The sequence below is a fragment of the Lynx canadensis genome, chromosome B4, assembly GCF_007474595.2.
Source record: "Lynx canadensis isolate LIC74 chromosome B4, mLynCan4.pri.v2, whole genome shotgun sequence".
Lineage (NCBI taxonomy): Eukaryota > Metazoa > Chordata > Mammalia > Carnivora > Felidae > Lynx > Lynx canadensis.
The window spans coordinates 59,625,853-59,642,801 of NC_044309.1; the positions used below are offsets into that span (position 1 = coordinate 59,625,853).

General features: G+C 34.7%; 1 protein-coding gene across 4 annotated transcripts in view; it reads left to right on the forward strand.

The window, feature by feature from the left end:
• Nucleotides 1-13,978, forward strand: part of FGFR1OP2 (FGFR1 oncogene partner 2) — a 34,384-nt gene extending 20,406 nt beyond the window's left edge. For 2 of the 4 annotated variants that reach the window (XM_030322019.1, XM_030322018.1), the window contains exons 2-7: nt 1,967-2,115; nt 5,112-5,229; nt 6,563-6,705; nt 9,079-9,192; nt 11,688-11,801; nt 13,160-13,978. In XM_030322019.1, the coding sequence (XP_030177879.1) occupies nt 1,981-2,115; nt 5,112-5,229; nt 6,563-6,705; nt 9,079-9,192; nt 11,688-11,801; nt 13,160-13,222 (687 nt within the window). In that variant the 5' untranslated portion in view covers nt 1,967-1,980 and the 3' untranslated portion in view covers nt 13,223-13,978. The remainder of the gene's footprint in view (nt 1-1,966; nt 2,116-5,111; nt 5,230-6,562; nt 6,706-9,078; nt 9,193-11,687; nt 11,802-13,159) is intronic. The other 2 variants (XM_030322020.1, XM_030322021.1) reach the window with 2 other exon arrangements.
• Nucleotides 13,979-16,949: the final 2,971 nt, after the last annotated feature.

The following is a 16,949-nucleotide window of genomic DNA, read 5'->3' on the forward strand; positions in this document are numbered from 1 at the left end:
AAGGAAATCTGTATTATTATCCATCTATAGCATTTGGTAATTCTCTTAAAAAGTTTGGAGAAATGACAGGACATTGTTGGATGCTAATGTTTTCCTAGAAGCAGTATCTTGGATAGACACTGGATAGTTGTCCTTCTGTGTTTTAGCTAGTATGGGACATTGATAACTAATGACCCTTTTGCTTCTCATTTTTTCAAGTACCTTTTGCTAAACCTCTCAAATCTTAGAAGACAAATCTTTTGGTTGTTTTATCTGGGGAGCCAGAAGTTGTATTAATTTCCAGCTTGTTTAATTTTGGAAGCTCTCTAGAAATGTCTAGTCACATATTGAAGATTGTGTAAATTGGCAGTTTTACCCTTTAATTTATTCTAATTGAATCCTATTATTCAGGTTTGAACTAGTACAGTAGACTCTAACAGTCACATTCTGTAGCAAATTTCTGTCTTCCTAAAGTTGATGAAATCCTTAATTATAGCCGTTAACTGGGATCCATATGAGAGTTTTAACTTATAGAGCTGGCTTCTGGCCTAGTAATTTTATAGTGTGATTTTACTTTTTGAGAAAACCCTGAAGAGAGTATGGCTCATATAGAAGGTAAGGTAAAACTTAGTATAAAGAGAAAATTTGAAGATAGTAAGTTTCAGGGGCACCTGGGTAGCTTAGTTGGTTGTGTGCCCAACTCTTGATTTCAGCGCAGATCATGATCTCACAGTTCATGAGATCAGCACAGAGCCTGCCTGGGATTCTCTCTCTCCCTCTCTCTGCCCACCCCCAGTTTGTGGCCTGTCTGTCTCTGTCATTCCCAAAACAAATAAACAAACAAACAAAAAGATGGTAAGTTTCAGAATGTTTACATTTTTGAGAGAGGTTATTTTAGAATTAAAATTTGTTTTGAGGTCACTGCATACCAAATGATGAAGCTAACTAACTGTTTCATATTTTGTCTCCTAATATTTTGAGCTCCTCTTAAATGTTTATTGATTTTAACTTATCAAAAATTTCTGATAATGGCTGGTGCTCTAAGTAATATATTTTTTTTAATTACTAAGGAAAGTGCAAGAGTTAGGATTATAATAGTTCCTATAAGAAGTAGTTCCTCCAAAAGAAGGACACTTTGACGTAGCATGACACATAAGAGACCACTTTGGCTGGTCAGTGTGTGTTGTGAATGGGGTCTCAGGTCACCTAACTAAGCAGAGGCTAGGAAGGATCTCGTAGTTAGTGACTGAGAATCATGAACCACAGAATATAGACTGATAAAGTGACCTTTTTCACAAATAACAAGATGAGAGAGCGCCCTCATGAAGAGCACAAATTTTTTTTTATTAAAGATTTTATTTTGGGGCACCTGGGTTGGTTAAGCATCTGACCTCGGCTCAGGTCAGAATCTCGCTGTTTATGAGTTCGAGCCCCCCATCGGGCTCTGTGCTGACAGCTCAGAGCCTGGAGCCTGTGTCTCCTTCTCTCTCTGTTCCTCCCCTGCTCATGCTCTCTCTCTCAAAAATAAATAAAAACATTTAAAAAAATAAAAATAAAAAGATTTTATTTTTCAGTAATCTCTACACCTAAACATGGAACTTGAACTTAAAACCCCAAGATCAAGAGTCGCATGCTCTACCAGCTGAGCCAGCCAGGTGCCCCAAAAGCACAATTTTTATACAATATAAAATGTATTCACTTGATTTGTGCTTCTTTTCCCCACCATAGATTCAGGGTGTTTTAAATACATTCTGATTATTTCTGCAAATCATTTATATATGCTTTAATTTTTTTACTATTATAAATTCACTTTCAAGCTTATGCCATCCTAACAGAAGCAAAACTGCAAGGGTTCTTAGATGTTTTTTTCTCCCCATGAACAGTCCTATAACAATTGTAGCTTAAGAAGCATATCTATGTCAACATGAACCTAAAATAATAAAATGGTATGCTGGCTTTGTTTTGAATCTTGATTTTAATTTTATAGGTATTCCTTTAGAAATGAGTTGCACAATTGAGAAGGCACTTGCTGATGCTAAAGCTCTTGTTGAAAGATTGAGAGATCATGATGATGCAGCAGAATCTCTGATTGAGCAAACCACAGCTCTTAACAAGCGGGTAGAAGCAATGAAGCAGGTTTGATTTTTCTTCTTTCTTGTTGATTCTTTTTTTAAAAAGCAGTCCTAGACATTTATGTATTGCTTGAATCATAAATTTCTGCCTAATTAGTGTTTAGGTATTTTTTTAATGTTCTATAGAATTTAAAAGTAGCTTGACTTCTATGTTTTAATTTTACTTACATTATCATATAATTTTGTCACATCCAGGTGACAGTATATATGCATGTATACTCTAAAAACTGTAGATTTGATCACTTGTTTTTCTGACAGAGTTGCACATTGGAGTTTAGAAAATATATGAATATATTAGGTTCAGATATATATGACAAAAGCAAATAATAACTTTTACTAATAGTGACACATACTTTTCTCTCTCATATTTTTATAATGTAATGTTTATATTTTTCTCTGTAAAAGTACTTAGTGATGTTATTTAACAATGAAGTAGTTTTTCGGGGCGCCTGGGTGGCACAGTCGGTTAAGCGTCCGACTTCAGCCAGGTCACGATCTCGTGGTCCGTGAGTTCGAGCCCCGCGTCGGGCTCTGGGCTGATGGCTCAGAGCCTGGAGCCTGTTTCCGATTCTGTGTCTCCCTCTCTCTCTGCCCCTCCCCCGTTCATGCTCTGTCTCTCTCTGTCCCAAAAATAAATAAACGTTGAAAAAAAAAAAATTAAAAAAAAAACAATGAAGTAGTTTTTGAAAATGATGTAAGGCAGTATCTGGTTTATACATTAGGCAGTTGTTGAATTTGTACTTACTACCTTGTTTTTCATTTAATGCTATCAATAAAAGAAAAAATGAAAAGGGCTTCACTTCTTATTCTTTTATATAAGAACTTGCATATAAGAATTTTCCAGTGGTCCATGGAGTTCAGCTATCATTTTAAGCCTTATGATAAAAATTTTCAACTCTAAGAGAAATATAAAATCTCTGCTATTATGATGGAAATCAGGGGAGATGTATATTCATAGCCTACTCTTGTGAAACTCATCCATTTTGTAAAAGGAAGCAATCCTGGGATGATGCTTTTAACAAAGCTACTAGAAATAATGGAGCAAATTTACTTGTTTTGTTGCCCTAAACAGATTACCTATCTCCCTAACTATCCAGTTTGACTCATGCATTCCAGTAAACATATCTGGTATTGAGTTGTAAAAACAAAAGAGTTTGACAACTAAAGTTAAAAACCAAGAATGTTATAATTAATACATTACTAAGTGGAACATTAAAATGCCTTGAATATAGGGGCGCCTGGGTGGCTCAGTCCGTTAAGTGTCTGACTCTAGGTTTCGGCTCAGGTCGTGATCTCATGGTTTTGAGAGTTTGAGCCCCACATGGGGCTCTGCGCTGACAGTGTGGAGCCTATTTGGGATTCTCTGTCTCCCTCTCCCTCTCTCTGCCCCTCCCCCCACTCACACTGTCTCTGTCACTGTTTCTTTATTAAGAAAATAAACTTAAAAAATTAAAAAGAATAAAATGCCTTGAGGGGCGCCTGGGTGGCGCAGTCGGTTAAGCGTCCGACTTCAGCCAGGTCACAATCTCGCGGTCCGTGAGTTCGAGCCCCGCGTCAGGCTCTGGGCTGATGGCTCAGAGCCTGGAGCCTGTTTCCGATTCTGTGTCTCCCTCTCTCTCTCTGCCCCTCCCCCGTTCATGCTCTGTCTCTCTCTGTCCCAAAAATAAATAAACGTTGAAAAAAAAATTAAAAAAAAAAAAAGAATAAAATGCCTTGAATATAAAGGAGTACAGTTTTAAAGTTAGATTCACCTTAAAAATTTTTTCATTTCTTTTGCCCATGTTCTTTTACTATTATTATTGAGATATAATTCATAATACCCGTAAATAAAAGGTACCCTTTTGAAAGGTATAGTTCATTGGATTTTGGTACATTCACAGGTTGTGCTACCATGATCACTGTCTGATTCCAGAACTTCCCATCACCCCCCAAAGTCCACCTCTGTTAGCAGCCACTCCCTTGGCTTTCCCTTCCCTCTGGCAACTAATCTATCTCTATGGATTTGTCTATTTGGGACATTTCATGTAAATGTTGTTCTATATGTGGCTTTTTTGTGACTTTTTAAAATGTTTTTGTAGTTCATCCATGTTGTAGCATATATCAGTTTTTTTTTCCTTTTAATTGCTGACTTAATATTCCATCATATAAGGATATAGTGTATTGTGTCCATCAGTTGATGGACATTTGGATTGTTTCTATTTGGGGGCTATTATAAATAATACTGCTATGAATATTTGTGTATGTTTCTGTATAAACATATATTTCTAGTTATCTTGGGTATATACCTGGGGGTAGAATGGATGGGTCATATAATAGCTGTGTTTAACTTTTTGAAGATCTGCCAGACTGTATTCCAAAGCAGCTACACCATTTTACATTCCAATCAACAATATAATAGTTTCTCCACATTCTAACACTTGTTATTTGACTTTTTGATTAAGATCATCCTAGTGGTTGTGAAGTTGTATCTCACTGTTATATTGAACTGCATTTCTCTAATGACTAATAATATTAAGCATCTTTTTATGTGCTTATTGGCCATTTGTATACCTTCTTTAGAGAATTGTCTCTTCAGACCCCTTGCCCATTTTTTCCCCAGCTTTACTGAGATAGAATTGACATACAACATTGTGTAAGCTTAGGGTGTACAAGATGATTTGATACACATATGTATTGCAAAGTGATTACCACAGTAAGGTTAATACCTCCATCGCCTCACATAATTACCATGTATGTGTGTGTGATGAGAACATTTAAGATCTACTCTTATTAATTTCTAACCATAGAATACAATATTATTAACTATAGTCACCATGCTATACATTAGATCCCCAGAACTTATCTTATTTGCCCATCTCTTAATTGGGTGGTCTTCTTATTGTTGAGAGTTTTAAGAGTTCTTTATATATTCTGGATATTAAACCCTCATCAGATATATATCTCAGAAATATATTTTCAAATATTTTCTCCCCACATGTTCTTTTTTAATCTTTTCATTAGTATCAGGAAGAAATTCAAGAACTTAATGAAGTTGCAAGGCATCGGCCACGGTCCACATTAGTTATGGGAATCCAGCAAGAAAACAGACAAATCAGAGAATTGCAACAAGAGAACAAAGGTAAGATATATATAATCACTTCATTCCAGTGAACATATGATTGTAAAAACAACGGAGTTTGACCACTAGAGTTAAGAACCCAGGAATGTTATAATGAATTAAGGTACTAAGTGGCTCATCAAATGCCTTGAAAATAAAGGAGTTTAAAAAATGTTTTTCATTTCTTTTGCACATGTTCTTTTGTTACTGTTTACTATTACTTGTTACTCTCATCCACATACCATAAAATCTACACTTTGAAGAGGATAGTGCATTGGATTATAGTTAAAATTAGTTACATTTAGTTAAAAGAGAGCTTTAATTTACAATTGGACTATTAATTTGGAACCAGTGGGGCAATGGCCAACTAAATTTACTCTCTGTTACTAATCTTATTTCTGGTCCATATGTCTAAAATCTATGTATTAGTTTTTATCCCTTTCCTATATATGAGTGTCTACCTTGCTTGGAGTCATCTTAGGTTCTCACCCTCAATATCCAGTTTGTACCATTGTTGTTACCTATGAAATAATTCCCTTTCTTTCTCTGTGGTCCCACTGCTTTGGCTTCTTGCTTAGGCGTTCATAATCACGTCCCTGAACTGTCCTCATTGGTCTCCCTGATTGCAGTCTCTTTTCCCCTTCAGTCTATCTTCAACACAGGCATCAGATTAATTTTTCAAAGATATATCTGATCATGCTATTCTTTTGCTTTAGAACCTTCACTGTATACTTATTTCCTTATCCAAAAGCCTTCAAAATTAACTCTAAGCCTTTTTTTCTTTTTCCCATACCTCTCTTCTCCATGAAACCTTTTTTGTTGCCATCCTGAACTAGTCCCTCAACACAGTATCCACTGTCATGCCTCCCTATTCAGAATGTCTTTTCCTTTATTTTTCAGCTAAGAAATGCAAATTAATCTCAGTAATGTAAAGCTTTCACCACTTTTTCCTCACAGACTTCTCTCATATATATTTGGGTAGAGCTCTATTCTGTACTTTATACATTGTATTATAATTATTTATGTATTGGCTTTCTCGACTAGACTGTGCGCTCCATGGCCTTTTGGGAGTTCCTAATATACAGCATTATCTGGTATTTAATTGTTATTCAGTAAATGTTTGTTGAAATGATTCTATAAAAATTAGTTTTAAATGGTTATTCAAAAAACTAATAAAGGACTCTATTTGGTATCCTTTATTTCTTTATGGCAAGATTTTTTCATATGTTTTCTTGCCAAAATACCCTCTTTATAAAGTTGCTTTTTTGATAAATGTAATTGGGAAGAGACTATTTTGTACATCTTTAACTCAAGTTTCAGTAAAATATACTGTTTTTCTTGTTGTTCTTGATAGAATTGCGTACATCTCTGGAAGAACATCAGTCTGCCTTGGAACTTATAATGAGCAAGTATCGAGAGCAAATGTTTAGACTGCTAATGGCTAGCAAAAAAGATGATCCAGGTATAATAACGAAGTTAAAAGAGCAGCACTCCAAGGTAATCCATTTTATAAACATAATTTGAAATGAAAAGAAGCACAAATCAGTTAACTTGTGTTGAGATTTTTTTTTTTTTTTGCTGTTGTTAAATCACAGGTATCTAACACGATACTGAATACTTCATCTTTCTGAAATTTTCTGCTTTCCTTATTTTTTTCATTACTTTTACATATTTTGATTATCCTCCTAACTCCTTTTGTCCCCTAATAGCTTTAACATACTTTCAAAATAAATTTTATTTGGGAAGTTAAAGGTAAGTGTATTCCATTCAAAATTATTCTGTAAGGTTATCTGCTTTTAAGAAATATTTCTTCTAATATGTGTGTTGACATTTGTTGCAAAAACAAAAATTGAAATGCTGAAAACATTTCAGAAATCTGAAACCAGCTAAAGGTAGATTTCTTAAGACTATTTACTGAATGAGGCTACTTCATCCAGATTATAAATAATACTGAGTATGATGGAAAAAACCATGGGCGGCTGGGGAGGAAAAGAACCAACATCTTAAAATTTTGCCCCTTGCTGTCCCCAGGTGCAGATCAGTTAGCACCATTTTTAGAGACAGAGCCCAGCTGGTTAGAAATTTGTGTCTTTCCCTCTGCTCATTTTACTTATTGACATCCCTGTGTGTTTCCTTTTTGTATGTCCCTGTGTTTGTTAGCAACTGCTATAAAGACAAGTAGAATAATCCTTTCCTATTTACATTTTAAACTGAGTTTTAACTGCTGGTGTGAAATAAAAATATTAGAATACTGTGATTTCTAGCTATTATCTGTATTGGATAATGGTGAGCTAACTATTAGTTATAACTAACATTTAAGAAATACTGTTTTAAGACATGTTTTCATCTTTCTCAATTATTGAAATACATTTTAGAGTCCTTAAGATAATTCTTAATTCTTCCATCTTAGTGCTTGTGGGTATTTTTAAGTTATTATTCTATTAAAATTAAATATCTAGTAAATCTTTGTGTGACAACTTTACATTATTAAGGAAGTTAGTAATAGATACTTCTTGTGTCAATAGTAAAATAGATTAATAAATAAGCGTTTAATGTTATCTAATTACACTATTCATCTTCTAACTGAAGGGGAATAACCTTGGATGTTTAAGTGGCAATCTTTTGAACATAAATTTATCTATCGTTAGATATCATTATAAAAACATTTAAATTTAATTGTATAACTTGACTGTTTCTTTTAAAGGTACAAAGATGAATTGATTTAAATTATTGGTAAAATAAATTTAAATTGATTTAAATTATTGGTATAATCTTGAGAAATTCCAAAAGCCCCTAGTGTTTAAAACCTAAGAAATTTTTTAAGATCTAAAGGGAATACTCTGACCAAAAAGTGTTTAGCATAAGATACTGCAGGTTGCGAAGTTGTCTGGTAGCAACTATGCCAGAAGCAAATGTTTTCTAAAACACATAAGATTTTGCCATTCACTAGAGCAATTTCATTAATCCATAAAGTTAAACATTTCTTAAGATAGCTGTAAACCATCCTTTTTTACTATGGAGATTGAATTCATCTAAGTGCTGATCCTTACCTTCCATAAAATGACTGTTCAGTTACTTGTTGTTAATTCTAATTAATACATATTAATGTTTGTGATTTTGATTTTTCCCAAAAAGGAGACACTTCAACTCAAATAAACATTTATTAACACTTGCACTGGCTTAGTTATTAATCATAAGATGAATAAATACATATGTTCCATTACTTTGCCATAGGAGCTTACAGTGTAAAGGGAGATAGATAGAAACATATCAAATATAAGATAGGATGTGATGAATCCTAAAATAGAGATATCATTTAATATGGGAATATGAGTGGAAGTAAGATTAGTTCTCATGAGGAGAATCTAGAAAGGTGTCAAGAAAGGAAGAAAAATCCCATCTAAATCCAGCCTTGAGTTAATTATTAGAGGCGGGGAAGTGTCAACAAGCAGAAGTGGGTGAGCAGAGACACTTGTGTGATAAAGGTGCAGAAATAAAAGATTCCAGGATGTGTTTAGGTATTGACACTCTGATAAGCCTAAACACAAAAAAATTTTATAACACATTTAGATTAACAGAGTTACACATAACAGCATTTTGGCGTGAGACCATTTTGAAACCACCATGATACAGAATTTCTCCCTCACTTAGAAGTTTTTGAGCACAGATTTAAAAATCAGTAAAAGGTTTGAGAAGAACTCATTTTTATCCAAATACTCATTTTTACGTTATTTTTGAACAGATGCCTTTTTGGAAATCTTAAAAAAACAAACATTTCAAACAGTTGGCTAACACGCATGAACTAACACTCATCAGTTTTTAAATTACGGATAATATCCGTATTAACATTATAATGACTCTATACTACAGATTGACATGGTACATCGTAACAGCTCCGAAGGATTCTTCCTTGATGCATCTCGACACATCTTTGAAGCATCTCAACATGGACTGGAGAGGAGGCACTTGGAAGCAAATCAGAATGTACACTAAATAAAACAGTCAACTTTTGGGGTGTGGATGGAAGGGGGGAGGTCCATTTAAAACGTTCTTTTACGTTGAATTTTCCTGCCAGTTTAAATCAACAAATAAATGAACTTGCTTTTTAAAAATGCTGTGCTTTTGATAGCCATGCAAAAACATTCACTGTAGAAACTTTAAATCTGTCATTTCTCTGTGTATTGTATCATACACAGCCTGTTAGGTAATTGCAGGCTTTAAAGGTTGTTCAAGCCAGCTTTTCATTTTATCGCTGCAAAATTTTAGTAGTCTTTAAACAATTACCCTCTTTGGGAACATCAAAGATGTTTTCTTGGCAGTCATTTTAATCTAATTTCATAAAAATTTTGCTCAAACTATTTTAATTCAGATTTCTGATGGTTAGTAGTCCTTCAGTTTGAGTTCACAGTTACCTAAAAATGCCTTTGTTTAGGTGTTATGATTTAATAGCATACACTATCTTGTCTTAACTTTGTTTTAATTGTGACAAGTCTTGACTGAGCAAAGTTGAATAAACCTAAACAAGAGTTAAAATGAGCATTTCAAGGATTATATCACTGACAATTCAAGGATTATGTTACTGACACTTTGTGCCTTTAAGACTGTTTCGAAAACACAGGTCTTAGCCTCTTGTGTTCATTAAAAGGTCTATGATGCTTCCCTAAAAATTTTATTGTAATAAATGAACTATCCATGAACTGGGTCTAGAAAAATACTACTCTGTTTGAAGTTTTGGGATTTTGTTTTGTTTTGTGATTTTATTAGAACAGGCTCTGTCCTGAAAAAATTAGTGGAATCTTGTTTTCTTCCATTTTAAAGGCAAAGAATTATTTCCTTCCTGTACCGTCTTTTAACCTAAAAGGACAGTAAATGATAAGCTGAAAAAAGTGTTGGTGTTCAGAATTTTTTCATTATCCCTAATCTGCTGCTGCAGTTATCTGTATTTAACTTGCTTTTAAACATTATGCTCCCTTTCCAGAGGGAGGGGATTTAATCATTTTCAAAAAACTGTTTCAGAATATGACAAATGTTCGTCTTGACACTATTCTTGCTACCATAATCTAATCCAGGACTGTCCAATAGCACTTTCTGAAATGATGGAAATGTTATCTGTGCTGTTCAGTATGGAAGCCACCAGCCACATGTGGCTAGTGAGCACTTGAAGTGTCACTAATGCAACTGAAGAGCTGAATTGTTAACTTTTTAAAAGGTGTTTAATTTTAATTGACATTTATGTAGCATCATATTGGATAGGGTAGATTAGTCCTTTTATTTTGCCGCCTTTTGCATACTAGCATTGTATAGGTTTTTCCATTAAAATAATACAAGGACTTGCATTTTTGTTGGCTAGAAGATATTGTGTGGTTTGCTAAAGATACTGTTTGTTCTCCATATTTCTTTCACAGTTTACTAGTTTTATAGGTTTTGGGGGTCGCCTTCAAATCCTTTTTACAAATAGGGTATATACGGCTATTTAGAGACAAGGTTTGGGGGCAGTTTTTGAGCTTTTATACTTGAGTTTTGACCTTAATATAATAAAGTCACCCTCAACTGCGAGTGAACAATGGTCTGTAGAAGCTGTTTGTTGAGAAATGATTATTCTTAAGTTTCTGCTGGTTTTTAAACCTTGTGTCTGTCTCTTTCACCTGACTAGAAGCTCCTTGAAAGCAGGAAACATGTCTTAATAGGCTTCGTATTCCTATTGCCTAGCACAGTGCCTGGCACATCATGGGTGTGCAAAAATGAATACCACAAGATTGGAAAAAACTTAGCTACTTGCTGTACCAAATAATGTGGATATCTATTTTATACCTAAATTATATTTTGAACAGTTTTGCAAAGAAGGCCATTTAATATTTTAATACTTAAAGCAGACTTATGTTCATTTTACTTAGTATTTATTATTATCTGATCTGTTATGTACCAAACACAGGCAAATATAACAAGATACAGTTCTGCTCTCAAGGAGGATTATAACCTGGAAAAGTTTTAGGTTGGATTGAGATCATCGCTTCTTGGCCTTTTGGCTAAGATCAAGTGTAGGTTGGATTGAGATCAATGTTTAGGCATAGATAATAAAGATTTATAAATCATCAAGACTTTAGAGATAAAGAGATTGAATGTGTCAAAAATTTTTGTCTTTCCCATTACTTTAGTAGGTGTAGGTACAAAAAAAGGAAAGGTTGTTGATCATTTGTGGTAAGAGGAATGTGAAATAGTACTCTTCTTGCTAGTGGGTTTAGTTGTAATTATGCTGCTTATCCTTATTTATAGTCCTAACAGAAATCTGATTTCAAAAGCACATTCATGGTCAGTCAACTTTCTTATAAATGTGTTTGATATATTACATTCATGTTAAATGGCAATGTAAGAATATTACATTCATATTAAGTGGCAAAGCAGATTTTTTTTTTTTAAAGAGAGTATCCAAAAGTAAAAACAGTTATTTCACTGATTTGCAACTCCCATCTTTTTTTCAGGAGTTACAAGCACATGTTGATCAGATAACAGAAATGGCAGCAGTAATGAGGAAAGCCATTGAAATTGATGAGCAACAGGGCTGCAAGGAACAGGAACGAATATTTCAACTTGAAGTAAGTTTTAAATTGTAAATTGGGTGAAAACTGTCCATACGAAGATTTATGCCAGAAAATACATCCCATTTAAATAAATATATACATCTCGGGAAAACTAGTAATGTTCTCTTTCTTAACCTGGATATTGGTTATATGGGTATATAATGCAAGACTATTTCAATAGTAATACAAGAGTCTAGGATCAATATAACTTATAGCAGTATTTGAGCAAATTGACATTTTTTGATCCTATGTGTTCCTGCTATTGGGTGAATATGCCTTTTAACTTAGTAATTTAAAAAATTTCTTTATTTCTATTGGAGATCATGGTGATGGAGGGAAAATTATTTTAATCTACAAATATTCTTTGGGCATTCGTATTTCTGTGGAATATAAAGCTTTTCTGTCTTTTATTGTGTGGTAGTGAAAGCATAAGTTATTGTTGAATAGTTCAAATCAGTAGACTTTTATACTTTAAAAGCTTCTTTTTGAAATGATGGTGGAGATACTGGTTATAGAGGGCCAAAAGTGATTTCAGTCTCTAAGCATAGTGTTCTTTCATTCTTTAAAACAGGGCTTAGCAAACTTTTTCAGTAAAGGACCAGACAGAAAATATTTTTTTGCAAACCAGACATTCTGTGTTACTCAACTCTGTGCTACTCAGCTCTGTCATTGTAACACAAAAGCAGCCATACACACAAAAAAATATTCAGTTTGCCTATGTTCAGTGAAGTTTAATTTACAATAACAGGCCTCAAGCCAGGCTGTAGTTTGCTGATCCTTGCTTTATACCATTGAAACGTAGAAAGTAAGACTGAGAACAAAGTAGTTGTTAAATGTCTGCAAATTCTTACAGTAACTAATCTAGAAGAAAAAGAGTTGTTTATCAGTGCTCGATTTGCCCACCTAACTATCCTTCTTGAAAAATCTCAGATCTACTCAACCAGCCCCACTGCTTTCAAATTCCAGTGAGGAAAACCAAACTTTTCCTGTATTCCATGCTAACATGGAAAGTAGTAAAGGTACTAACTAAAGTCCTAAGAGGTTCTCATCATTGGCTTTGTTGTGTTTGTTGTTGTGTTTGTTGTTACTTTTCCTTGTCTATACTGTGATTATAAAATGAGGCCGTTTCTGAGGTTCCATTTACAGTTACAGCTGCATAAATAAGGCGGCTTTGACCTGATGGAAAAGGAGCACAGTTCCTACCTCTTTAAAAAGTGTTCTCTGGATTCAAGTTTTCAACTTGTATATTCATTAGTCTATTTCTGCTCTGCCAATTATAAAACTTTTTGTCATACCTTCTTACGTTTGGCTTAAGATAGGTTTGTATTTTTGTAGCTATCTTGGGACTACATCTTTTTGTTTGCCTTCTTTAGCAAGAACAACCAAGGCTTGAGAGAGATCCTGCAAATAACTCGAGAATCATTTCTGAACCTTAGGAAAGATGATGTGTCTGAAAGTTCATCTTTGTCAGCATTAGTGACCAATAGTGACCTGAGTCTGAGGAAGAGCTGAAGAGCCTGTAAGTCTGTGAGCTTCCTGCAAGGCTCCAAATGGTCACTGGGACTGGCCTACTGACATGAATGAATTAACAGAAAAATCCATCTCAAGCAACCCTTTATTTTTTTTCTATAGTATGTACAGTGCACTGGCAATGACATTCTTACGCTGGCAAAAATGCAGAATTAATGGTTGTAGATTTTATTCCAAAATATAATAAAAAATAGAACTTGTTAATTGGGGAACAAACTAAAGATTTTTTTGAGAGACTGCTGAACCTAATAGCAGGTACTGTTTGCTATTCTGGCTGATACTTGGATAAACATGAATATTCCCAATAAATGTTTGGGAATTCATAAACATTATCCAAATTTTAAAATACACATCTTGGCACAGTTTTGTGAATGGAAGACTGTCATATTAAAGTATTTCTCCTCCCTGTTTGGTGTCAGAGTTAACAAATAGCTTATGTACTGTGAGATTTCAGCTTTAATGGTTGCATGTCTACCTTCCCATTACTGTAATTTTGGTCAAAGAAAATTCAGTTTGCAAGACTGTAGGAATGTTTCAGATGCACCATAAACAAAAGTTAATTTAATTTAGCTGATTTGCCATAATTAAAATACTCCACTAACAATTATCCATAAGTTTAAGTTATGAAAATATCATTTCAGGAATGAAAGAGAAAAGAATATTACTTTCTAAGAAGATCTTATAAGAGACATATTAGTAGGTTAAACTACTCCTTTGAGAGATTTAAGTTTTGGTTCTAAATACGAAGATGAGATTTTTCTCTTCTCTGGTTGATCTTTAAGGATATTAGGTAGTTCTTTTAGCTAACAGAGTTGCGATGTTTGATATAGTAAGCTAGGTATGGTAATGTCAAAGTAAATTGGGGATTCTTCTGCCTCATTGAACCCTTTTTTAAAAGTATTCTTAAGAAATACAGAAAGTAAATTAAATTTCAAAATAAATTTGTTTTCTGGTCCTCATAACCTGTAAGATTTTTCTTATACTGTATCAGTCAAGGGTGGGGGGGGGGGTGAGAGGAAATCTGTAGATTTATAAGTATTTGTTTTTTGTGTTGTTTTTTTTTTTTTTTTTTTTTACAAAATCTATATCCAGTATGTAAATTTTATTTATTTTTTTTTTTCAACGTTTATTTATTTTTTGGGACAGAGAGAGACAGAGCATGAACGGGGGAGGGGCAGAGAGAGAGAGGGAGACACAGAGAATCGGAAGCAGGCTCCAGCTCTGAGCCATCAGCCCAGAGCCTGACACGGGGCTCGAACTCACGGAGCGTGAGATCGTGACCTGGCTGAAGTCGGACGCTTAACCGACTGCACCACCCAGGCGCCCCAGTATGTAAATTTTTAAAAGCCACTAAAGAAATGTACTTTAACATCAATTGAAATCTAAATTTTTCTTATTTTATGATTATAGAAGGATAAAAATATCAAATATGATTAAATATACTAATTTATATTAAAATTAGCACAATAGAAAATTCTACTTTTGGGTATGTAATTTGTTAAAGAAATATCACATGGTAGCTTTTGTGTATAATTTCATATATTGGTAAAATTCAAAGCTACTTTCACTTTGGAATTTTTGTATATTAAGTTTGGAGTAAGTGGGGTGGGGCTGATGTGGCTGATTGAAAAGGGCTAATGGCCCAAACACTGAATAGATTCCTTTTTTCAGAGGCCTTAATTGATATTTATAAATGACAGTTTTATTTTAACCTTTTCTATTGGTTTGGGGTAAAGAATCTGTTAATTTGGTGGCACATTCATTCATACAGTTTTTTATCCCAAGTCAGAATTTAAAAAATACACAGTGAGATGAAGTCTGAGGCAATTCATTGAGGCAGCTCTATTATAAAATGTTTCTTGATAACTATTTTTTTATAAACAAGTTAATTTATTCTTGGTCTTCTTACTTGGATATAATTTTAAGATCTTGGCGTTTAAAGACATTTACTTTGTTACATAGCAACAGTTTTCCATCCATATATTTTTTGTTTTTAAGCAGAACCTTAAATTTATGTCTGAGAGTGTATACTGCATAGGAGCCTATTTTATCAATAAAGATGAGTGGTTGAAATTGATATGGTCTCCAAGTTAATGTGAGAACAATGCTTACATACAGTTTATTTTTCTGACATTTCGTCTCTTACCACAAAACTAGTACTTAGCAACAACTTCTATCTGTATTTCTTAGGAATTGGCCAGCAACTTATTGCTGATCCAGCAAACCTTTTTATAATCATATGTGGTGGATTTAAGAGTGTCCCTGCTGCAGGGGCACCTGGGTGGCTCAGCATCCAACTCTTGATATGGGCTCAGGTCATGGTCTCACAGTCAAGAGAATTGAGCCTCGAGTCAGGCTCCACACTGGGCATCGAGCCTGCTTGGATTCTCTCCCCCCTGTCTATGCCCCTCCTGTCAAACATCAGTATTAAAATTGTTTTTTTACAAAGTGTCCCTGCAAAGGCACGTCCAAGTGCTAACCTCCTGTACCTATGAATGTGGCATATATATATATATATATATATATATATCTTTTCAAAGTTTATTTTTATTTTTGAGAGAGAAGTGGGGGAGGTAGGGGCAGATAGAGAAGGAGAGAGAGAATTCCAAGCAGGCTCTGCACTGTCAGCATAGAGCCCAATGCGGGACTCAAACTCACAAACTGAGCTGAAGTCAGATACTTAACTAAGCCACCCAGGCACCCCAACCATATATTTAAGTTTATTGGGAGAGAAAGAGGGAGAGTGTATGTGCCTGTGAGGCAGGGAGGGGCAGAGAGACAGGGAGAGATAATCTTAAGCAGACTCCAGGCTGCCAGGGCAGAGCCCGACACGGGGCTCAACTCACGAACCATGAAATCATGACCTGAGCCGAAATCAAGAGTCAGAGACTTAACGGACTGAGCCACCCAGGTGTCCCATACTGACCGCATTTTTAATAGTTTTTGCAGATTTAAGGATCTTGGAATTAGATCATCTTGAATTTAGGATGGGCCCTATATCCAGTGACCGGTGTCCTTATAAGAGAGAAGGATATTTGAAACAGGCATAAGGAGAAAGCCATGTGAAGACAGAGGCAGAGAGTTATGCAAGCTGCAGAGCCCTAAGGTGCCAACAGAAGCTAGGAGAGGGGTATGAATTGAATCATCCCTCAGAGCCTCCAGAAGGGGCCAGCCCTGCTTGACATTAGACTTCTGGCCTTCCTGATTTTTCAGAACTGTGAGAGAATAAATTTCTGCTAAGCCACCCTACCTGTAATAATTTGTTACAGCAGCCCTAGAAAACAATGATCTATTTATCATCTATCCACTACATGCTTTTTATTTTATAGTGGAAATACAATTCTAAAAAACCAGTTCTACACAACCTCACAGAGTGTTTTCTGCTCATATTGGTATTCTTTAATATCAAGGTGACTTCCAAAATTTTCTATTTCTAAACTGCCTCAATGACCGGAAGATCACAGATCCATAACTCAATTTTTGGTGTTCACTACCTTTTTTGACAGAGTAAAATAGGAGTTCATTTTTTAGTGAAATATCAATGAAGAGTAATCTCTAACTGAAATTTGAAGGGGCTTTCTTTTTACATCAGTGGCTGCCTCTCAGCCTCCTCTGTCCCTTTCTTCTGACTTT